The sequence below is a fragment of the Melospiza melodia genome, chromosome 2, assembly GCF_035770615.1.
Source record: "Melospiza melodia melodia isolate bMelMel2 chromosome 2, bMelMel2.pri, whole genome shotgun sequence".
Lineage (NCBI taxonomy): Eukaryota > Metazoa > Chordata > Aves > Passeriformes > Passerellidae > Melospiza > Melospiza melodia.
The window spans coordinates 640,452-664,605 of NC_086195.1; the positions used below are offsets into that span (position 1 = coordinate 640,452).

General features: G+C 57.6%; 1 protein-coding gene across 8 annotated transcripts in view; it reads left to right on the forward strand.

Annotated features, from left to right (window-relative positions):
* Positions 1–24,154, forward strand: part of STIM1 (stromal interaction molecule 1) — a 74,653-nt gene that overhangs the window by 41,721 nt on the left and 8,778 nt on the right. Inside the window, exons 6-14 of one of the 8 annotated variants that reach the window (XM_063180060.1) lie at positions 2,331–2,508; positions 6,375–6,552; positions 11,287–11,454; positions 13,246–13,346; positions 15,937–16,172; positions 18,239–18,319; positions 21,181–21,247; positions 21,501–21,571; positions 23,948–23,966. In XM_063180060.1, the coding sequence (XP_063036130.1) occupies positions 2,331–2,508; positions 6,375–6,552; positions 11,287–11,454; positions 13,246–13,346; positions 15,937–16,172; positions 18,239–18,319; positions 21,181–21,247; positions 21,501–21,571; positions 23,948–23,966 (1,099 nt within the window). Of the gene's footprint in view, positions 1–2,330; positions 2,509–6,374; positions 6,553–11,286; positions 11,455–13,245; positions 13,347–15,936; positions 16,173–18,238; positions 18,320–21,180; positions 21,572–23,947; positions 23,967–24,154 lie in introns of all 8 variants that reach the window. The other 7 variants (XM_063180068.1, XM_063180095.1, XM_063180112.1 and 4 more) reach the window with 7 other exon arrangements.

Sequence of the window (24,154 nt, forward strand, 5' to 3'; positions counted from 1 at the left end):
CAGCCCCTCTGCTCTGGGGTGCCAGGCCGAGGGGGAATGGCTGCCAGTGCCAGAGGGCAGGCTGGATGGGATCTTGGCCATGAGGAATTGTTCCCTGGCAGGGTGGGCAGGCCCTGGCACAGGTGCCCAGAGCAGCTGGGGCTGCCCCTGCATCCCTGGCAGTGCCCAAGGCCAGGCTGGACACTGGGACAGTGGGAGGTGTCCCTGCCATGGCAGGGTGGCACTGGGTGGGATTTAGGGTCTCTCCCAACCCAAACCATCCTGGTATTTCATGCTCTACATTTCCATCCAAGCTGAGTTTTCCTCAGAGTTTCCTCATGCCCGTGTCTGTCACTATAGGACACGAAATAACACGATGTGCACACACTGCTGTTCTCAAGGCAAAAAAAGGAAGTTTATTTTCTGACTCCACCATTTATAGATTTCTAAAAGTGACAGTGGATTGGAAGGTGACAGTGCCACCTCTCCAATGACACTGGACAAACCAACAGTCCCTCAAATTTCTTTTCCTCTATAAAAGAATTCAAAACCATAAGTTATTTACGTAGACTGTGTGAGAAAGTTCGTTACAAGAATGTAAACATTAGAAGGCTTAGAAAAACCTAAAAAATCGGGGAGACGTGTCTTTGGCCAGGGCTGGTGCAGAGGAAGGATGTGTGCAGTGCTGCTGTGCTGGAGCTGAGCCCAGCTGGCACCAGGGGCAGGACGGGGACCAGCTGGGGTGGGGCTGGCAGGGAATGGCCCAGGGGGGCAGGAGAGCAGGGCTGTGCGAGGGTGGAACACGCAGCCCTCCCCAGATGGGAGCTGCAGGCATTGCCAGATGTGCTCCCTCGGAAGAGGATGTTGTGCTGATCCATCCGGAGGGGAGCGGGGCCAGCGCTCGCCTTGTTTAGTTCTGAGGGCTGGAGTTACCCGGGGTGCTTGCAGGGACTGATGGCTCACAGGTGCTGCTTGCCTGGCTCCTGGGCCTCGGGGAGGGCTCCTGTCCCTCTCCCTGTGAGGGGAAGCCTCTCCATCGTGGGCAGGGAGCAGCAGCCCTGTCCCCACGTGTCCATCCAGGTCAGTCCATGCTGTGCTCTGCCTTCCCAATTTGAGTTTCCACCTCCCAGGTCCCCTCCTGTCCCCCCAGCTCTGCCAGTGGGACAGATGTGGTTTAGCTGGGGAGGGGCTTCAGCTCCTGTCTAACCCACCCCTGCCATGGCAGGGACACCTCCACAGCCACAGCCTCCCTGTGCCAAGGCCTGCCCCCTCAGTACAGATATTTTTTCCCTGGATCTGGTGTGAATTGCCTGTTGTTTGTTCAAGACCAGTGGATACTGATCATTAAGTCCCAGCTCTCTGGACTGAGCTGCTCTTTCATTTGTGGCTTTTCTACCACACACTTGGTTGAGTTACAGGAAAAAAATCTGCTTGACTCATCTTTTGGGCTTTGTTTAGCACTCGAGCCCCCACTTAATTACTTTTATCCTCTCACATGCATCAACACCTTTTTTTGAATTTACTATTGAATAAGGGAATTTCCATGCTGAGTTGTGATTCTGATGGAAAGCTTGGCAGCTTGACAGTTGGACACTTGAGCTGCCCCAGCTCTGTGATCTCAGCAGTGTTTTTCCAAGTGTTTATTTTGTTCTTAGTTACCTGTGCTGCCCTGTGAGATCACAGCCATTCTGGAGGGGTTCCTCTGTGCAGTTTCCCCTCTATCACTTATTGCCAGGCTAATTGGAGCTGGAAGATTTGCAATTTCACCCTTTTTGTTGTTGTTGCTGTCTCTAAATTGAATAAGTGTTGTCAAGCTTCTGGTTTCCCTCTGAAATATTGACCCAGCTCAACTTTCCCCTCAGGGAATCCTGTGCCACAATTCCTTATAGGACTGCCCTGAGTTCTCCTGTCCTGCTCTGGTGCAGCAGAGCCCTTTGGAGCTCTCCCAGTGGTCCTTTGGCCCCAGCAGTGTCTCTGGTCTCTTGCAGTGTTTTTCCAAGTGTTTATTTTGTCCTTAGTTACCTGTGCTGCCCTGTGAGATCACAGCCATTCTGGTGGGGAGTTGCTCTGTGCAGTTTCCCCTGTACCACTTACTGCCAGGCAAATTGGAGCTGGAAGATTTGGAATTTATCTTTTTTGTTGCTGTTGCTGTCTCCGAATTGAATAAATATTGTCAAGCTTCTGTTTTTCTCCTGAAACATTGAAACAGCTCAACTTTTCCCTCGGTGAATCCTGTGCCACAATTCCTTATAGGACTGCCCTGAGCTCTGCTGTCCCACCCTGGCTCTTTGGAGCCCTTTGGAGCTCTCCAGTGCTCCTTTGGCCCCAGCAGTGTCTCTGGTCTCTTGCAGTGACTCGTCACAACCACCTCAAGGACTTCATGCTGGTGGTGTCCATCGTCATCGGCGTGGGCGGCTGCTGGTTCGCCTACATCCAGAACCGCTACTCCAAGGAGCACATGAAGAAGATGATGAAGGACCTGGAGGGTCTCCACAGGGCTGAGCAGTCTCTCCATGACCTGCAGGAGAGGTAGGTTCCCATTGTCCATCCAGCTGGAGCACTCAGCTCTTCCTGCACGCTTCTGTTCCTTCAGGTTTCAGGAAATGCCGGTTTTGAGCTGTCTTTAGCTGTTTTTAGCTGTCCTGGTGCCTCACACCAGAGTCAGCCCCTTCCTGAGGGACTGGCAAAGCTGCCAGCAGCCTCTGGAGCTCAGATGGGGCCTGCCTCCTCCTGCAGGGACTCCTGGACCAGGCTGTTCTTTCCTAGTCACAGAACCAGGGAATGCTTTGGGTTCCAAGGGGCCTTAGAGCTTGTCCAGTCCCATTCCTGCCATGCAGTCCAGCTCTTGTGGAATTTGTTATCCAAGCTTGTTTCACCTTGGCTTTTGATGGGGAAAAAGTGTGTGGGAGCAATCAGGGATTTACACATCCCCTCTTGAATTCTTGGAGCTGTGTGGGGAAGCAATACCTGAGTCGAAGGATGTTGCTTGGAAAGTGAAAAAAATACATCATTTTGGAGTATTAAACAGGAATATCTGGGCTCTTGGCATATGGATCAAAGCCTGCAGCCTCAGGAATGGGGTCTCTGCTCACAGGAATCACTGCAATGGTTCCAATGGAGCTACTGATGGGAGAACAGGCTCCAAGAGAGCCTCTGGACATAGGGATCTTCTGGGACAGGGAAGAGCCTTCAGCCCTGGTGGTGACAAACCCGTGGGGTGCTCTGGTAATGGGATATTTTAAGGGCAGATTTAGCAAATAACAGAGCAGGATGGTGTGGGCCTTGAGCTATTTTCTGTGGGGTTTCAGTGGAATTTGGGAGGATAAACATTAACTATGTGAGCTGATGGCTGCATTTCCAGTGCCTTCTGTGAGCATGAGTTTGATGCCAAGCCAGTCACGGGGTGTGAGGAGTGCCCTGTGTAGGCACCAGGGTCCTGAGGGTGTCAGGCTGCCCTGCAGACCTGCATCCAGCCAGCTTTTGGGAATCTGTGCTGTGCAGCCCCACTGTAATGGCCTAGGAGCCCATTAGAGCCTGCAGGGGTTCACCCTGCCCCTGAGTGTTGCTGGAAGGGCTCCTGTCCCCACTGAGGTGGTGCTGGTGTCCCTGAGGAGAGAGCTCCCAGGTGATGGAGCCACACTGGGCACGTTCCCCTGGCACAAACCCGCTCCCCTCTGTGGCTCCAGCCCACAGCTGGTTCCACACAGCCTCGTGGAGTTTTATGTTACAGCTTGGAAGCGCTCCCAAAGAAGGTTTGATTGATTTTTCCTGCATCTGGAAGGAGACAGGAATCCCTTCTCTGTGTCCATCTCTGCAGCAGCGCTGTCCAGGGCTGGGTGTCACCTCTGAGCTCCAAACTGGGAATGACACTGTGAGGAACGACCTTGGGCCCTGCTGCTGAGGGCACAGCCACGTAAACAAGTGGATGGATGTTCCTGGGAAGTTCAACTAATGCTCTAAAGCCCCTCAGGAAGAAACACAAAACCTCTGGGACTCGGCACAGCCTTGAGCCAGAGCAGCTCAGCAGGGCTTGTCCTCCACAGAGGGCACTGAGCAGGAGATCAGGGGCTGGGAGGAGATCTGGGGGCTTGGGAGGCCTCTTGAGGAGAAGTGTCCCTTCTGTTCCTCATCCTTGCCCAGAGGGGTCCAGCTGGGATCTTCAGCTGCCCCAGGAGCAGTGAAAACTCTGAACAGCCCCAGTGCTCCAGGACTTGTGGAGCAGTTGTGCTGCAGTTCTGCTCAGAGACTTCACTTTCAGAGCTTGAAGGGCCCTGCTGTGCTGGCTGGGTGAGGCTCAGTGCTGAGCAGCCCTCTGGAAGGCACGGAGTGCCTCTCCAGTGCCAGTGCTGCTGGAATGTGCTGAGCAGCTCAGACATGCTCCTGAGGAGCTGGGAAGGTTCCTACCAAACCCCAGCCTTTATTCATCTCCAGAGCACCTTGGAGAACACCCTGCAGCAGTGACACTTCCCAGGCCATTAAGTGACTCATCAACATCATCAAGTCTTTGCGCATCCTACTGAAAGGAGTGGGCATGTCTGTTTTGGAGATGTGTGGATTGTATGGAAGCTCCTGGAATGTGAGCCCCCTGCTTGCCCAGAGCAGCTGGGGCTGCCCCTGCATCCCTGGCAGTGCCCAAGGGCAGGCTGGACACTGAGGAGCAGCCTGGCACCGTGGGAGGTGTCCCTGCCCTGGCAGGGGTGGTCTCACTGCTGTTCCTGGTGCTGGGGGAGGTCTCTTCTGTTCCAGCCTGCAGGAGTGGGAGCCTCAGGCACTGCCCCGAGCCAGCTGCAGCAGCTGGGCCCTGGTGCCTGTGCATGGCCTGTCCTTGTGTGTTGCCCCTGCCCTGCTTAGCTAAAAATGACCATAACGACCCCTCAGCTGTGCCCCCAAATCCCCATGGCCAGGCATGAGGGGGACATGTCACCAGCGTGTCACTTGTGTGAGTGGACATTGGGTGTGGGGCATGGCAGGACCCAGGGCTGTGCCAGCAGGGCGTGTGGGGTGTCCTGGTGACTGCAGAGCTGTGCCAGCCTGTGCCAACAGGGCATGTGGGCTGTCCTGGTGACTGCAGGGCTGTGCCAGCAGGGCCTGTCCCAGCTGGTGTCAGACACGTGTTCTCAGCTCTGCAGCAGCTCTTTGCCACTGTCATCTTCACTTTGGGACAGCTCCGTGTCTCTGTTGAATTCCCCTTGGTAATGGTCTTGGCCAATGGTGTCTGTCCCTTGGGGCAGCTCCTGGTCTCTGTTCAGTGCCCCTCGTGACAGCCCCAGGTGGGTGCAGTGTCCCCAGGGACAGGTGACACTCTGATCCTCTCTGAGGGTCGCTGGCCCAGCTGGTGCCCTGCCAGCCTCACAGCCCTGCAGGGAGCCTCAGCACAGGCCAGCTCCTCATGGAAGATCCCACTGATCCATGGGGATCCAGGGTTTCATTGCTGCCATCTATTCCTGCTGATTCAGTCTGTCATGATGAGGAATAAGAATGTCCAGGCAGGATTAGGCCATGTCTGAATTTGCAGGATTTTGTGGGAGGAACGTGGATCCATCCCACCTGATGTGCTCTGGCAGATCTTCCCCTGCTTTGCTTTATCAAAGTCTTGGCTTGGGTGAAAATACCAAAAATTGAGCTTAATTTGAGACTGATTAGAGGAAATCTGGGTGTGCTGTGGGAAATGAAGAAAATGCATCCTGAGCATTTGATAAACGAATCAAACTGAGACCAAGCAGGTGACAATTTCCTTTCTTCCCAGCCACAGTGAACTGTCTCCCTGCCATCCCCGTGGCCAGAGCAGGGCACAGAGCTGGTTTTGGTGAGCAGAGCAGTGCTGGCTCTAGTGGACAGAGTAGAGCAGAGCTGGATCTGGTGGGCAGAGCAGAGGGCTGGCTCTGGAGAGCAGAGCAGAGCGGGGCTGGTTTTGGTGGGCAGAGCACAGGACTGGTTCTGGTGAGCAGGGCAGGGCTAGATCTGGAGGGCAGAGCAGAGCACAGGGCTGGCTCTGGAGGGCAGAGCACAGAACTGGTTTTGGTGGACAGAGCAGAGCACAGGGCTGGCTCTGGAGGGCAGAGCACAGGACTGGTTTTGGTGGGCAGAGCAGAGCAGGGATGACTCTGGTGGGCAGAGCAGAGCTGGATCTGGTGGGCAGAGCACAGGACTGGTTCTGGAAGGCAGAGCAGAGCACAGGGCTGGCTCTGCAGGGCAGAGCAGGGCTGGCTCTGGTGGGCAGAGCACAGGGCTGGCTCTGGAGGGCAGAGCACAGGACTGGTTTTGGTGGGCAGGGCAGAGCAGGGATGACTCTGGTGGGCAGAGCAGAGCTGGCTCTGGAGAGCAGCCCTGGTCCTGGCCCTGCAGGGTCTGGGGAGCTGGCCCAGCCCAGCCCTGTCCCTCTGTGCCTGTTGCAGGCTGCAGAAGGCGCAGGAGGAGCACCGTTCTGTGGAGGTGGAGAAGGTGCACCTGGAGAAGAAGCTGCAGGACGAGATCAGCATTGCCAAGCAGGAGGCGCACCGGCTGCGGGAGCTGCGCGAGGGCACCGAGAACGAGCTCAGCCGGCAGAAGTACGCTGAGCAGGAGCTGGAGCAGGTGAGCTCACCTGGGCAGGCACCTGCACACGCCTGCCACCAAGGGCAGTGCTGCTGCGTCCCGTGGGGAGTCACAGAAACACAGAATGCTGCCTTGGGAGGGGTCTCACAGCCACCCAGTGCCACCCCTGCCATGGCAGGGACACCTCCCACTGCCCCAGGCTGCTCCAGCCCCAGTGTCCAGCCTGGCCTGGGCACTGCCAGGGATGCAGGGCAGCCCCAGCTGCTCTGCTCTCGCCTGAGCAGGGCACAGGGGCACAATCCCAATCCTTTTCCTGCTGCCCACTCTGTGGGATCAGTCCAGGGCACAGGGGCACAATCCCAATCCCTTTCCTGCTGCCCACACTGTGAGATCGTCCAGGGCACAGGGGCACAATCCCCATCCCTTTCCTGCTGCCCACTCTGTGGGATCAGGCCAGGGCACAGGGATTTCAGGTCCCAGTGCTCATGGCCAGGGCCTGTGAAGTTTCTCCCACCAATCCCCAGCTCCTTCTCCCAGGGCTGCTCCCAGTCCATTCCCCTCAGGCTGTGTTTGTGCTGGCATTGCCCCCAGCCAGGTGCAGGCCCTGCCCTTGGTCCTGCTGAGCTGCACGAGGCTGGCAGGGTCCCAGCTCTCCATCCTGCCCAGGTGCCTCTGGATGCCCCATCCCTTCCCTGCAGGGCGTGCCCACAGCACCAGCTCCGTGTCACTGCCAGGCTGGGGCTGCCCTGCATCCCTGTCACCATCAAAGACATTTCCAGTACCAGTCCTGGCTCCTGAGGGACTCCAGTCCTCACTGCTCTCCAACTCGCTGAATCCAGTGATGCTGCTGCTCTTCTGCCTTTGCTTTCCCACTCTCCTTTGTGGTGGAAAAGCCCCAAGCCTCTTTTCCATGGTGTCCATTACACATCCCAGTCACTGCTGTGGTGCTGGACAGGGCAGGTGCTGGCACCTTGTGACATCCCAGCAGGAGCAGAGGGGTTGGACTTGCCCTGGAGCTGCAGCCTCTGGCATTTCTGACCCTCCCCAGCCCATGCGGTCTCTGTGTATCTGTGTTCATGGATTTAGGATAGATTTAGAGTTCAGTTATGCTTTCCATGTTTTCTCATGGATCAGAAGGTGTGTAAGGGTTGGAACAGCCCTCTGAGACCATCCAGTCCAGCCCTGACCCAGCACTGCCAAGGCCACCACTGACCATGTCCCCAGTTGGCACATCCTGTTAAATCCCTCCATGGATGTGACTCCAGCATTGCCCTGGGCAGCTGTGCCAGGCCTGGACAACCCTTTCCATGAGGAAATTTACCCAGTATCCAGCCTTAACCTCCCCAAACCTACAAGGAAGCCCAAACCCACAATCCCAGTAGCTGATTCCTGTCTCACCTGAGGGACAGTTCTCACCTTGCTGCAAGATACAGATCAGTTTAAACTGAGTCTGGAGCCAGACCTGCAGGAGCCAGGAGCCAGGCAGGTTCCTTGGGTGGACAGACAGCAAATTCCCTTCCTGCCTGGGGCTGCAGCAGCCCTGAGCCCCTCGGGAGTGCCCTTATCCATCCTGCTGTGGCCATGCAGCCTCTCCTGGGGCCTGGGGTGTCCCTGCTGGCACAGACCGACCCTGGGCAGTGTGTTTGGGCACAGTGGGCTGGGTGCCCTGGGCCCAGCTCTGGAGCAGCCCAGCTCTCACCCTGCCCTTGCCCTGCGTTCCCATCAAGGAGCCCAGGAGCTGCTGTGACCTGAGAGCTGCCCAGGCCGGAGGCAGGTGAGTACTGCAGTGTCCCACAGCACTGTGTGACCGTAACCCCAGCACTGCCCCCACTGCCCAGGACACCTGTGACATTAACCTGTCACCCCCTGACCCCTCAGCACAGCCCCTGCTCACAGGGAGAGTTAACACAGACCTGCTCTGCACCAGGGTTCTGATCACCCAGGCCATGCTGCAGGGTTGGGATGGTCCTGCTGGAGTTGGGTGTATGGGATGGACAGTGTCCTGTTCCCAGGATCTTCATCCATCCCTCCCTCCCTCCTCACTGGGGCACCCTCCACAGACCCCAGTGGGGCCATAGAGAGCACTGAGGGAATTGTGGAACAGAATCCCACACTGGTTTGGGCTGGAGAGACCTTCAATCGCATCCCATCCCACCCCTGCCCTGGCAGGGACACCTCCCACTGTCCCCAGTGTCCAGCCTGGCCTTGGGCACTGCCAGGGATGCAGGGGCAGCCCCAGCTGCTCTGGGCACCCTGTGCCAGGGCCTGCCCACCCTGCCAGGGAACAATTCCTCATGGCCAAGATCCCACCCAGCCCTGCCCTCTGGCACTGGCAGCCATTCCCTGGGTGCTGTCCCTGCAGGCCTTGTCCCCAGTCCCTCTGCAGCTCTGCTGGAGCCCCTGCAGGCCCTGCCAGGGGCTCTGAGCTCTCCCTGCAGCTTCTCCTCCCCAGGTGAGCCCCCCCAGCCTGGCTGCAGAGGGGCTCCAGCCCTGGAGCAGCCCCATGGCTCCTCTGGACTGGCTCCTGGAGCTCCACATCCTCCTGCTCTTGGGCCCCAGAACTGGAGGCTCTGCAGGTGGGGTCTCACCAGGGCTGAGTATAACTTTTATAAAAAAATCCTTATAAATTTGTGTTCTTAGTGATCCAAATTGGGTCTTAAAGGTCTTCCCAGGAGAATGGAGGCACACACAATATAACTCCTGTTTGCACAGATTCCCCGCAGAACCACGAGAGTTTGTGTTGTGGACACTCATTTTAGCCACTGGTCCTTGCCTGTTCCACAGCACTTCCCTTTCCCACCATTCCCTAAAACCTTGTTCCTGTGAGTGTTATGAGCACTCCTCTATCCGTAACAACCAGTGACAGATTTCCTACCCATGTTTCCTCTGTATTCCCAAATGCCAGATGCCTGTGGGTGATGGTCAGAGTTCTGCTGAGGTGGGAGCAGCCCCTGACTGGTGCTGCTGGTGCCCAATGGGAAAAGCCAGGGGCTGGGACTGAATTTGGGACTCTGGGATTGATTTAGGCATTTTTATACCGAACAGCCCTAAACCACACAGGTACAAGTGGTATCACAAGTGGTGCTAGTGTTTGACCTGTGGTGTGTGGTGCCTCGGGGCTGCTCCTGGATGGATGCTCCTTCTGGGTAAAATACAGAATTTCAGAGATCTGCCTGGACCCAGGGACTCTTGGCTCCCTAAACCCCCAGGCTGGGCTGGGTGGAACGTGCCTGAGTTAAAGAAGAGCACATCCAGGGAAAAGCTGCAGGGAAAAGCTCCAGGAGTGAGCAGTGCTGCACAAAAACCCTGCTCTGCATCCGCCCACCGCCGCCAGGCACGGCCGTGCCCGTGGGCTGGCAGCTGCAGGAGCAGGGCAGTGCTGGGGTGGCAGCTGCAGGAGCAGGGCAGTGCTGGGCTGGCAGCTGCAGGAGCAGGGCAGTGCTGGGCTGGCAGGCAGAGCTGCTGTGCTGGGTGCAGCCACAGAGCTCCCCTGAGCCCCAGGGTGCTGTGGTGGCACAGTGCCCGTCCCTGCAGTGTGCCCTGCTGTTGTGGTGCCATCCTGCTGCTGCTCCAGGCTGGCACACCTTCCCTTCCTGCAGGGCTTGCCAGGCTGTGAGAGCCTCTCCACAGGGTGGGCACTGCAGCACACCAGTTCATTCCTGGGGGTCTGCACCACTAAAGCTTTTCTGTGAGGCTGCAGTGTGCTCAGCTGGCTTCCCAGCCAGTCCCTTCTAATCCTCATCTCTGTGGGCTGTCAGGGTGTGCAGGAGCCTGGGCTGGGGATGAAGGAGACACCCCAGGAGTGGCTGATCCAGCCAGGCTGTTTCTTTTCCTGACCAGCAGCACATGTTTTGTGTCTAAATATTTTTGTCACTTTGTTCAGTGTGGAAGTTGTCTCCTGACGAGCTCCCTGGGCTTGGCTGGGAGCTGTGGTGAGACAGGGATTGCCTGTCAGGGGCTCTGCCTCCGCAGGGGGAGTTACAGACAGGCAGCAAGCTCTGCAGAGCTTCTGGAGGCTGCAGAAACCTCCAGAGCATCCCCTCTGCCAGCTTAATTCCCTTTTAACCACCTCGTGCACTGTGCCACGGGCTCCAGAGGGGTTTCCTGTGGCTCCTGGTGACATGCAGGGCTCGAGAGGGAGCTCAGCATGGTCCTGGCTGAGAACTTCTGGGGAAAGAACTCAGTTGTAGGGTGGCAGGAATGGTTCCTGGGCGGTTCTGGAGGTTGTGCTGCTCGGAGCACAGTGCTGGCTGGGAGTTTCTGGGGAAGGGGCTCAGCTCAGGGTGGCAGGAATGGTCTGTGGGAGGCTCTGGTACTCAGAGCATGGTGCTGGCTGGGAGTTTCTGGGGAAGGAGCTCGGCTCAGGGTGGCAGGAATGGTCTGTGGGAGGCTCTGGTGCAGCCTGCCATGTGCGGGGCTCCTCTCCCACAGCCCCCAGGATGCCACCACTCCTCCAGAGAGGTTTCCTGTGGCTCCTGGTGACGTGGAGGGCTTGAGAGGGAGCTCAGCATGGTGCTGGCTGGGAGTTTCTGGGGAAGGAGCTCGGCTCAGGGTGGCAGGAATGGTCTGTGTGAGGTTCTGGTGCTCGGAGCAGCAGCCTGCCATGTGGGGGGCTCCTCCCCTGCAGCCCCCAGGATGCCACCGTTCCTCCAGAGGGGTTTCCTGCTGCCAGGCCTGGCGCAGCAGCCTGGGCAGGGCTGGCAGCAGAGGGGATGAGCTGTGGGGTGACCGTGTCCCCACAGCCGTTCCACGTGTCCCGGTGCCTCTCCCCAGGTGCGGATGGCGCTGAAGAACGCGGAGAAGGAGCTGGAGTCCCACTGCAGCTGGGCTGCCCCCGAGGCCCTGCAGAAGTGGCTGCAGCTGACCCACGAGGTGGAGGTGCAGTACTACAACATCAAGAAGCAGAACGCAGAGAAGCAGCTGCTGGTGGCCAAGGAAGGGGTGAGAGCTGGAGCAGCCTCATGCTGGGTCCTGGGGAGGTCTGGGGGTGAGCCTGCAGAGATGGTTCCTCTGCATCTTCTTGGCTTTGTGGCATCGTGGAGTCCCAGAGTGGCTTGGGTTAGGAAGGACCTCAAAGTTCATCTCATTCTGTGGGCAGGGACACCTTTGATTTTATCCCAGGCTGCACCAAGCTCCGTGTCCAGCCTTGCCTTGGACACTGCCAGAGATCCAGGGGCAGCTCCAGCTGCTCTGGGCACCCTGTGCCAGGGCCTGCCCACCCTGCCAGGGAACAATTCCTCATTGCCAAAATCCCATCCAGCCCTGCCTTCCCTCAGCTCAAGGGCAGTTTTTCTCTTCATGCCTTAAATTTATGTCTGTAAAAGTGCAGCATAAGAGAGGTGTGAACAGGGGCTGAGCAGGATGAGGATGGTGCTCCTGAGCCATGGGCTCTCAGGGTGGGCAGATCCCACCCTGGGCACTGCTGGAGCCTGGAGCCCTGGGAATCTGAGGCAGGGGTTCCTGGGGTGAGCAGGAGGCTTTGAGCACTGTCCTGCTCAGGGTGATGAGCATGCACAGGCAGTGGAACCCCAGGTCCTGAATCATCGCTGCATTCCTGGCCTGGGATTTGTGTGCCAGCCCTGAGGGATGAGCCCAGGGAGCTGTTGTGACTCGTCCCCATCCCCATGGACATATGGAGCTGAGCTGGCAGGAGGGAAATCTGTCTGCCTTCATCTGCTTTGATTGGGAACATTTTAACATTCCAACAGTTTTCCTTTGGCTGTGTCACTTCTTGCACCCGCATCCTTGGCTCTCCTAAGTGCCACGTTCATGCACTGGAGCTGGGAGTGGAAGAGCTGTGGGAGGAGACTTTAATTTCTGATACAATGGCGCAAACTCGGCCTCAAACCAGAAATCCTCCTCGGCCCACGCCCTGGCTGTGTTTGGTGGTTATCCAGGGGAGGGATGAGCCAGTGTGTGAGAGCCCTTCACTGGGGGAGGTGCTGCCTCATGGAATCATGGAATGGTTTGGGTTGGAGAAACCCTGGGACACCTTCATGTCCACCTACTCCCTGAGCAGTGCCAAGGCCACCACTGCCCCATGTCCCCAGGTGCCACATGCACAGGGCTGTGAAATCCCTCCAGGGATGGGGGCTCCAACTGTGCCCTGAAAGTTCAGCCTTTCAGTACAGTTCACAGAATCACAGAAATTCTAGGTTGGAAGAGACCTTTAAGATCATCGAGTCCATCCCATGTTCTAACACCTCAACATGATCATGGCACCAAGTGCCACATCCAGTCTTTTTTTAAACTCTTCAAGGGATGGTGACTCTACCCCCTCCCTGGGTAGATGATTCCAGTATTTGACCACTCTTTCTGTAAAATACTTCCTCCTTAATTCTAGCCTGTATCTCCCTTGGCGCAGCTTGAGACTGTGTCCTCTTGTTCTGTCTGTTGTTGCCTGGAGAAAGAGACTGACCCCCAGCTCACCACAGCCACCCTTCAGGAAGTTGAAGAGAGTGATAAGGTCACCCCTGAGTCTCCTTTTCTCTGATTTTTGGGAAGCTGGGAGAAGGGAGCATGAAATCCCCAACCTGCTACTTGCTGCTGGGGAATTCCTCACCCTAGTGCCAGGGAGAGCAGCATTCCTCAGTAACAACACCATTTCCACTATTCCCACATGTGCAGGCAGCTGCAGGGACTGTTCCTGTCTCAGCCCATCCAGGATGTCCATGGCCTGGAGGAAACTTCAGGTTGTCTTCTTCCTGTGACCTTTCTCTGTTGATATTCCAGGCTGAAAAGATCAAAAAGAAGCGAAACACCCTTTTTGGGACGTTCCATGTCGCTCACAGTTCCTCTCTGGATGATGTGGATCATAAAATCCTAACTGCAAAGTGAGTGTCTGCTCAGCACCTCCCTCTTCACCCCTCCCCTGTCCTAGGCAGGAGTGACCTCGCCTCTGCAGGGGCTTTGGGGCTCATTTTCTGTTGTCCTCAGTGACCTGGGGTTGGACTTGCTCCTCTTCATCAATAACCCGATTTTACCTGTGACAAATGGGATCACAGTGACATGGAGCAATTAAAAGTCCTGCCAAAACGAGGTTCCAGGAGGCCGCAGGATGCTTAAGGGATTGTCATGGAATGGCTTGAGCTGGGAGGGGACCCCAAATCCCACCCAGTGCCACCCCTGCCATGGCAGGGACACCTCCCACTGTCCCCAGTGCCCAGCCTGGCCTCGGGCACTGCCAGGGATGCAGGGGCAGCCCCAGCTGCTCTGGGCACCCTGTGCCAGGGCCTGCCCACCCTGCCAGGGAACAATTCCTCATGGCCAGGATCCCACCCAGCCCTGCCCTCTGGCACTGGCAGCCATTCCCCCTTGTTGTTATCCCTGGGTGCTTCAGCTGCTGCTGCATTTTTTAATTGCTGTATTCCTGGAATTGGCATGAAAAGTGTCTCACATGTCAGGATGCACAGCTGACCCCAATATCTCCCCTTCCTCTTTAAACTATGAAAACTTTTTCAATAGTTCTCTTAATTATTTTTTGAATGTATTGGAGTAAAAAAGGTACTATGATTAGTAGTACAACTACAGTACAACTAGTAGTACAACTGTAATAGTTGTACAATAGTACAGCTATTATAGTTGTACTACTAGTTGTATAATAGTACAACTATTATGATGACTAAAATCTATAAATTCATTTAAGTTTTTTTTACTTATGATGTTAAATTTTATTTATTAAATCAGCTATTTAACTTTTATTATCAATTTTAATTTTTGATACATTTTTGTTGGGATGTTTTTGTAAATAGATTTTCAGTGATTAGATAAAATTTTAATATATATTTATATATACATTATATATAATATATATAAATTTTATATATTTTTATATATATCTTATATATATTATATTATATTGCATTACATTATAGGTTGGACTTGATGATCTTAGAGGTCTCTTCCAACCTCATTATTTTATATATATCTATAAATATGTAATGTAAATATATATTTATACAATTATAAATAATTTTATTTATAAATTTTAAAGACTAAAAATACTTTTTTTTAGATTTTTTTTTAATCTTCACATCTGTGTGTTAACAAAAGAAAATTCAGTTGTGGCCTTGTTTTGTACAAAATCCAAGTGCACCCCAGGCAGTGCAGGGGCTGTGTGTCCCCAGGCCCTGCCTGCATTATCCCTGTGTCCCCAGACAAGTGCTGAGCTCCCCAGACAGTGCAGGGCTGTGTCCCCATGCCCTCCCTGCATTGTCCCCGTGTCCCTGTGTCCCCAGGCAGTGCAGGGCTGTGTCCCCATGCCCACCTGCACTGTCCCTGTGTCCCTGTCCCCACAGACAGGCGCTGAGCACCCCAGGCAGTGCAGGGTCAGTGTCCCCAGTGCCCACCTGCATTGTCCCCGTGTCCCTGTGTCCCCAGGCAGTGCGGGGCTGTGTCCCCAGGCAGTGTGGGGCTGTGTCCCCGTGCCCACCTGCACTGTCCCCGTGTCCCTGTGTCCCCAGGCAGTGCGGGGCTGTGTCCCCATGCCCTCCTGCATTGTCCCCATGTCCCTGTGTCCCCAGGCAGTGCGGGGCTGTGTCCCCAGGCAGTGCAGGGCTGTGTCCCCGTGCCCACCTGCACTGTCCCCGTGTCCCTGTGTCCCCAGGCAGTGCGGGGCTGTGTCCCCATGCCCTCCTGCATTGTCCCCGTGTCCCTGTGTCCCCAGGCAGTGCGGGGCTGTGTCCCCAGGCAGTGCAGGGCTGTGTCCCCGTGCCCACCTGCACTGTCCCCGTGTCCCTGTGTCCCCAGGCAGTGCGGGGCTGTGTCCCCAGACAGTGCAGGGCTGTGTCCCCGTGCCCACCTGCATTGTCCCTGTGTCCCCAGGCAGTGCAGGGCTGTGTCCCCAGGCAGTGCAGGGCTGTGTCCCCATGCCCTCCCTGCATTGTCCCTGTGTCCCCAGGCAGTGCAGGGCTGTGTCCCCGTGCCCTCCCTGCATTGTCCCCGTGTCCCTGTGTCCCCAGGCAGTGCGGGGCTGTGTCCCCGTGCCCTCCCTGCATTGTCCCTGTGTCCCCAGGCAGTGCAGGGCTGTGTCCCCAGACAGTGCAGGGCTGTGTCCCCGTGCCCTCCCTGCACTGTCCCCGTGTCCCTATGTCCCCAGGCAGTGCAGGGCTGTGTCCCCAGACAGTGCAGGGCTGTGTCCCCGTGCCCTCCCTGCATTGTCCCCGTGTCCCTGTGTCCCCAGGCAGTGCGGGGCTGTGTCCCCATGCCCTCCTGCATTGTCCCCGTGTCCCTGTGTCCCCAGGCAGTGCGGGGCTGTGTCCCCGTGCCCACCTGCACTGTCCCCGTGTCCCTGTCCCCACAGACAGTGCAGGGCTGTGTCCCCCATGCCCTCCCTGCACTCTCCCCGTGTCCCTGTGTCCCCAGGCAGTGCAGGGCTGTGTCCCCGTGCCCACCTGCACTGTCCCCGTGTCCCTGTCCCCACAGACAGGCGCTGAGCGAGGTGACGGCGGCGCTGCGGGAGCGGCTGCACCGCTGGCAGCAGATCGAGCTGCTCTGCGGCTTCCAGATCGTCAACAACCCCGGCATCCCCTCGCTGGCCTCGGCCCTCAACATCGACCCGGGCTGGATGGGCACGCCCCGGCCCAACCCCTCCCACTTCATCATCACCGACGACGTGGATGACCTGGACGAGGAGCTGGTGTCACCCATGTCCATGCAATGTACGGCAGCCCTGGGAACGGATGGGGGCCCTGGGAATGGGGCACTGGGGGCTTCTTGGGAATGGGGGAGCTCCTTGGGAATGGGGCTCTGAGCGCTCCCTGGGAATGGGGAAACTCCCTGGGAATGGGAGAGCTCCCTGGGAATGGGGGAGCTCCCTGGGAATGGAGGCTCTGGGGGCTTCCTGGGAACAGGGGCTGTGTGTGCAGGGGTTGGGGCTGTGGCACAGAGCAGACCTGGATCTGTAGTTCACCTGTATCAGGAGGGGTTAATTGATCCAAGCTGGGGTTTCCATGCCCAAAGGCCACAGTTAGTCCGTCAGGGTCAGAACATCCCTAACAGGCCAGGCCCCACTGCTGGGGTTGTTTGGAGCCTGGTGATTCCAGCATGACTGGTAATTTAGGAATTTGTTAATCATCATTTCACTCTATCTGTGCTTTTCTGGTGAGTTCAGTGATTTAAGCATTTACCAAAAACCCCAACCAAAGGCATGGGTAGACATGGCAGTGGGACAGGAAAGGGGATTATCCCCGTGTCCCCTTGGCCTGAGCACGTGTTTGGGATTGAAAGGACTCAAAGGTGCCCCTCCTGGGGCCCAGCTGGACCTGCATCCTGCGGCATTCCAGGTGGGAGCAGCCCTCCTCCAGCCTCAGGGAGCTGTTAAACACTCCCTGGAGCCCAGGCTGCCCCAGATCCCGGCTCTGTGCAGGCCTTGGCTCAGCCAGGGGCACCTCCTGGCCCTCTTTGTTGGTGACACAGAGCCCCACTCCCAGGGTGGCTGTCCCTGCTCTGCCGAGCCCAGACCCCACAGAGGGAGGGTGAGCATGAATCACCCTGTGCCTGTGAGCCCCCAGCTGCTGGAATTAGTGTCACAGGGCTGGGTGACACTGTCACCTTCTCTGCAGCAGCTGGGAGCCAGCCCTGGCTGCTGTTCCTGCCTGCAGCTGGCCCAGGTCCTGCCTTGCTTCTCACAAAAGGCATTTTCCAAATAATTTCTCCTTGGGTAGAGCAGGGGCAGGGCCTGGGGGCACAGGAGCAGCACCTGGCAGGGCACAGCACCTTGATCCAGGCACTGTCATGGAATCATGGAATCACAGAGTGGATTGGCTTGGAAGGACCTTGAAGCCCACCCAGTGCCACCCCTGCCATGGCAGGGACACCTCCCTCTGTCCCAGGCTGCTCCAGGCCCAGTGCCCAGCCTGGCCTTGGGCACTGCCAGGGATGCAGGGGCAGCCCCAGCTGCTCTGGGCCACTCTGGACAATTTAATCCAAGCCAGGGCTGCTTGGAGCAGCAGGAGGGTGTCAGGGCTGGCACTGTGGGCTGCAGGGGGTGCCCTCTGTGCCAGGCCCATGTCCCCTCAGCCTGGGGGAGCTCAGGCCAGGCCCGGGGGAGGCAGAGCTTGGAGGCTTTGGGTAGGGCAGGAGGAAGGGGGGCACCTGTGTGTTCCCAGGAATGGGGGCCCCTGTGTGTTCCCAGGGCTCTGCAGACACGGGGGCTGCAGCCACAGTTTGTGGGATCAGCTGTGCTTGGGGCCATTAAAGCTGCAGGGAATGGAGACATCCTGCTCCTTTTCATTACCAGCCACCCTCAGAATCAGGACATCTTTGATAAAGCCCTGGCCCAGCCCCAGCTGGGCACTGCTGGCAGGGATGCTTGGACACTCCCAGGTGACACCTGACGCCCTGAGCTGGCCCAGGCGTGAGCCTCCAGCCCCAATTTCAGCTTCTGGGCACTTGAGATGCCTCGAGTGAGACATTTCCAGGGAGCACTTCAGTTCCATTGTGCCAGAGGTGGGCAGAGAGCCTGCCCAGCCTCGTGCCCACCTGTGTGCCCAGCTGCTCACCTGCCTGCCCCCTCCTCCCTGCAGGTGACACACCTGTGGCAAACACTGGGCACTCCAGTTCCCAAAGCAAGGCAGCCTTTCCCTGCAGGATTTCCTTGCTTTGTGTGCAATCCCTGCCTCAGCAGAGCAGTGTTTCTGCTGCCCAGGTGTGGTGTGAGGACCCGTGGTGCTTCTCCCAGTAAATCCCATCTCTCTCTCTCCTGTTCCCCCTGGCTGCCCCCCAGATGCAGCCTGGCTTTTCGGGCGCAGGTTCAGCGACCGCTCCTCGCTGTCCTCGGAGGATCAGTCCCTCTGGAAATACCCTGGTTTGGTTCTCTTCAGTTTTATTCTCCTTTTTTTATTCTGCCCTCTGGCCTTTTTCTGGACTAAAATACATCCACCAATTTTCCATCTTTCTGGCACGGGAACTAATGAATGTATCTGTCCTCACTGAGCCACCGCCACCTGCACTAACCCTGGGAAGAGTCTGGTGGGATGAAGAAGAATCTCAGCTGCAGCTCCCACGTGCTGCTGGGAGCAGTTGGGGAATCTGGGCGTTGGACTCACTCCATTTTACCCCTGAGGAGGAGATGAAGGAGCCAGTGAGGCCAGGAGGAGGTGACAGCATTCCCTGTCCCATCCCACCTCCTTCCCTGCTGCCCCATCCCTCCCTGCAGGTGCTGCTGGTGCCGTGTTCCCTCAGAATCCCTAAATAAACTGAGCAGGGACACTCTTAGGGAATCCTGAACCTGGGGATGGCACACAGCCTCCAGGCCTTGGCTTCCTTTGGAAACCTCCCCTTCAGAGGGACACAGAGCAGGTGGATGTGCCAGCCTCGAGCAGGGAGGGCTTTTCCTTGGGATGCTGGGCAGGGAATTTGGGGAATGTTGGTAAAACGGGTGTCTGGAGGGAAGTGAGGTCCCAGCCCCTGCTTCAGAGCTCATTGCAGGGTAAGTCTTGGAGAAGGAGAGCATGAAGGTGGGAAGATTGCATTCCTCGTTGGGAAATGAGGGGTGGAACACCAGGAAAAAATGGGGAATCCTTCAGGAAAAAAGCTTGGCCCAAGGGGAAAAAAAAGGTAGCAGAAACCCATCACCCCAGCGAGCTACTCTGCAGTCAGATCCCTGTGATTCCTCCACAATGAGATTCCCAAATTGGAATTGCAGCTCTGGAGCTGAATTTAAAAAGTCTTGCAATGGAATAGATGGTGTAAAATTCCAAGTTCATGGATGGGCACTGTAGGGAGCAAGGAGCAGTGGGAATGACTGGGATTCAGCTTGTGGCTGTGGAAACAGCCAAGTTGCCAGAATTATTCCTTCTTGTTCTTCCTTCCACTGGAAATATGTCCCTGTGGATCTTCTCAGTCCTGCCAGAGGAGCCCTGTGTGTCCAGCTGGGATTTTCCAGAGCAGGGATTGCTGGTTCTTCCATTCCCAAAGGAGCTCTCCTCCTCCTCCCTTTCTGAGCTTTCCTGTCTCTGCATCTTCTTAACCCATTTGTACATTAATTTCTCATGCACATAAGAGATCCTGAGCAATCCTGAACACCTTATCTCCTGCCAGAGGAGATTATCTTGTGTGGAATGGGGATGGGGTGCAGCCCTCCATGGCGGAGGGGAGCATTCCCAAGGCTCCAGGCAGGTGAAGGGGCCTCCCCTGGCTCTGGGGGTGGCCCTGGGGCAGGTGTGGGGCACAGGCAGCTGCTCAGGGGGTGCTGGGCTCCAGTTCCAGCCAGGTGTGACCACGGGGCTGGAGAGATCCCAGGGAGCTTTGCAGGCAGTTCAGGGACTGGTGCTGGAGCTCCAAAGGACATTCCCGTGTGGTTCCCCAAACCAAGGGGAATTGGCAACCACAGGAGAATATTTCTCACGTTGAGGGAGTCCCTGGTCAGTCACAGTGGTCATGGAACAGGCTGGGAGCTCTGGGGCCAGAGTCGTCAGTTCAGGCACAGGGGAATCAGGCATGAATCCCGGAAAGTCCGGGTTGGGAGTGACCCTAAATCCATCCAGTGCCACCCCTGCCATGGCAGGGACCCCTCCCACTGCCCCAGTGCCCAGCCTGGCCTTGGGCATTGCCAGGGATGCAGGGGCAGCCTCAGCTGCTCTGGGCACCCCGTGCCAGGGAACGATTCCTCATTGCCAATATCCTCAACCCCAATATTTTCAACCAACCAGGGAACTGCCCCTGGATCCCTGGCAGTGCCCAAGGCCAGGCTGGACACTGGGACAGTGGGAGGTGTCCCTGCCATGGCAGGGCTGGGAAGAGGTTATCTTTAAGGTCCCTCCCAACCCAATCCCTGAATGATTCCATGCTGCCAGGGCTCTGCTCCTGGTGCTGCCCGTGCACAGTGAACTGAGCAGAACTGAGCTCTGTGAGTGGAGCTTCAGGTGCCAACACTGACCTGCTCACCTGGGGCTCCTGCTTTGGGCTGTGCAGTCCTAGCCAGGCAGCAGGACTGGAGCCATGAGGGCTGTGAGGGTGAATGGCCCTGGAAGTGCCCCGTTCTTGGCTCTCCAGGAGCCGGCTGGTGGCTCCAGGTGGGATGAATCACACAGAGCCGCTCTCTGCGTCAGGCAAGATGCTCAGATAAGGTGTTCAGAGGCACCTACATCAGCAATGCTGGAGTTCTCCATGGGCTGGGCATTAATCCAGCATGTTCAGCACCAGCTTAAAGCTGCTTCTGCATTAAACAGGCCTTAACTGCTGGCACGAGGTGCGACAGTGCTGGTGGCACGGGGACAGTGGGATGGTGTCAGTGGGACTGGGATGGTGCCAGTGGGATGGGGATGGTGCCAGTGGGGTGGTGCTAATGGGGTGGTGCTGCTCTCATTGTGCCAGTGGGCCTGTGCCAGACCTGGTGGAGCTCCATAGGCTGGGCTGGGCTATACCCTCGCTCTCTCCTGGTGGAGCTCCACGGGCCGTGCCCTTGCTCTCTCCTGGTGGAGCTCCACGGGCCGTGCCCTCGTTCTGTCCTAGCGGAGCTCCACAGGCTGTGCCCTCGCTCTCTCCTGGTGGAGCTCCACAGGCTGGGCTGGGCCATACCCTTGCTCTCTCCTGTGGAGCTCCACAGGCTGGGCTGGGCCGTGCCCTTGCTCTCTCCTGTGGAGCTCCACAGGCGGTGCCCTCGCCCTCTCCTGGCGGAGCTCCGCGGGCCGTGCCCTCCCCTCACTTTCCCCCGTGTCGTTGCAGCTCCGGCCTTGCCCAGCACAGTCCGGCAGCGCCTGGTGGAGCCGCAGCACGGCCACGGATCGCAGAGGTTGGTAGAGAGTCTCGTGCCGGGGCAGCCCGAGGCGGGCCCCGTGGCCCCGCTGCGCGCGGGCCGAGTGTCCCTGCGCCGAATGCACAGCCTCACCTCCGGACAGTCCTTCGGCTCCGACCCGCCCGGCTCCAGCCCATCGCCTGCCTCCACCTCCTCCACCTCCTGCTCCTCATCCGCCACCACCGCACCTGCTCCTGCTTGCCATGTCCACCCTATCTATTACCATCACACCACCTCTTATTTCCTCCAGATGGATTCCATCCCCGACCTGCCCCCTCCTGATGTCACCTCTGGAGTTCGCTGTCGCACTGGGAGCTTTGGGTATATTGCTGTTTCTTTTCTAGCTGCCTCCTGCCTGCCGTGCCTCGGAGCTGACGCTTGCTGGGGTGCTCTTTCTCTCACCTTCCTCCTGCCCTTTTCTTTTGGGCCTCTGTTCCATGATTTGTCCACTCTTGTTCCTCCTGCTGCTCTCCTGAGCCGCTGGAGCCTCTCAGGAGGATTCCGTGGGCCATCCCCACACCCAGGGGCTCAGAGGGGGCGTTCCCGAGGGGCTCTGCTGCTGTTTTACTGCAGCTGAGCAAGTGACAATTCCCAGGTGCTCAGTGTTCCCTGAACAAGGGGGTGTGAGGAGGTAACAGAGCTCATCACCAAACCTGACCTGATTTGAAGCCTGGACCTCCCTGGGGTCCTCACAAGTGAATTGCAAAGGGAACCTGATGGGTGAGGACCACCAGGTAGCAGCTGGAGAAGTCTAGGTTGTTTTCAGAGGTGCTAGAGTGGCAGTTCAGGAATGTGTTCTGGAGTGACTCCCCCTCGGGTCTGTAGGGATGATGGGGTGTTTTGGCCAGGGAATGTCTGAGGAGGGAGCTGGAGCTGCTCCTGTTGGCTTTAGCTTGGTCCCTTTCAGTTGGCTCTTTGGTACCTCCTCAGGACTGGTTATCCTCTGTCCCTCAATGCCAGAGCTGTCCCAGTTCATGGTGCTGGTGACAGGGAGCAGCAGGAATCCTGCCTGGTGCTCCAAGCCCCTGCCAGGAATGCTGTGTGTCCCAAGCACAGGGTCAGGCTCCTGGGGTGGCATTCACCCCAGTGACATCCCACACATCCTGGTCCCACAGGGTCAGGGGTGCAGCCAGTCCCAAGGTGTTGTGGCCCTGTGGGATCCCCCTGGGGCACTGGGGTGTGTGCCCGTGGCCTCAGCTGTGCCAGGCACTGGATGCAGGCAGTGGGGAGGCTGTGATGGGCCAGGGAATCCTGTCCCTGCCAGGTCATTCCATCTCTGTTCCATGCTTTCTCCATGGCAAAGTTAAAACCAGTCTGCTGACCCTCAGTACTGGGAGCAGACTGCTGGGAGAAGGCTGCAAGTCCCCGGGTGAGGCAGAGGAGAGGGGAAATGTCCTTCCACCATCATTTCTCCAGGCAGGCAAACATTCCCAGTCACCACATCTTCACCCATCCCAGCACAATGTCCCATTATCCCCTTGCCTGTGGGTCCCCTGCCCTCAGGTGCTGGGATCTCTCCTGGCCTTGTTCACAGTCTCTGGTTTGGATGTTCCACCCCCTCCCTGCCCTGTGTCTCCAAGCTGAGCAGCCCCAGGCACATTCTGGAGTCTGGAATACCGAGAGGGAAATTGCTGCACCTGATCCACAATGGAGAATTAAAGAGCAGCATCTCAGTTAATTCAGTAATGGTTGGTTGGGGATGATGAGAAGCAGTGTAATTAATTAACTCCTACCAGTGGGAGCTCAATTGCAGCTGTCCCAGTTGCACTAGTAAGAGCTGGGAATGCTGCTGGTCCCTGCTTCCATTGCCTCCCTGACTCTGCAGGAGGGAGGGCTCACCTGGCCGCCTGGGGCTCATGTCCTGTGTCCAAAACAGCTGTTTAAATGTGATTTATTTCCACTGAGGCCCATGGCACGTGGAATTCCTGCCCAGGACACAGCCTGAGTCCCTGCAGACCCCCTGAGAGTGGCCGAGGGAAACAGGATCCAGTGTGAGGACCCCAGGAAGGGCAGGGGACGGTGCCAGAGAAGGGAATAAGTGGGGCCTGCCCTGGTCAGAGCCCAGCTGGTCACCACTGGGTGCCAGCAGGACTGTCCTGTCCCTGCTCCATGGCAAAGCCCAGCCGGTGATGCTGGAGAGGGGATGGAGTCAGAACCTCCCTGCTGGGACTTGCTCCAGCTGCACCTCAGCAGGCAGCTCCCCCGCCTCATCATCCCTGCTCAGGCCAGCAGCAGGAATGAGGAGCTGGGTGCCCAGGGATGCGGGTTTGTGGTGTGCTGATAACTGTTTTATCCAGCTGCATCACTAGCAGAGCCCGCTTTGAGGCACCCCTAAAGCGCCGCTGCCAGGCCGATGGATTGCTGCCCCTCCTTGACACCCCCGCTCCTGGAGGCCTTTCCTGACATCCCTCAGCCTCCTGGGGAGCTCAGAAAGGCCTTCAGGGAGCCACTGCAAGGAGCAGAGCCCCAGAGAGTCCTGGCTCCCTTGGTAGGAGGAAAGTGCCACCCTGGGGCTGCCGGAGCTCTTTAGCCTCTCGCACGCCCAGCAGAGCCCAGGCTGGGCAGAGCTGGCAGGAGAATCCTCTCCGAGGAGCGAGGCTGGGCATCGCTGTCTCCGGAGTCCTGCTGGGGCTGTCCTGGCAGGGAGCCTCTCCCTCAACTCCTCACTCTGTGCTTCTCTTTTGCAATTGGCTGCAGAGGATCCGGCGCCAATAAGGTCAGAGCGGTTCCGGGCCCGAGGCGGCTGCGGGATCGGGGGGTCCCCGGGGGGAGAGGGGCTGGAGGGGCTGCGTGTGCACAGGGGTTTCTGCTGCCAGTGCCTGCCTCGGGTGCGCGGAACCCGCGGAGGTGCCAGTGTGGCACCAAATGCCCAGGCCCTCCTCCAACCGGGAAGGGAGGCGGCAG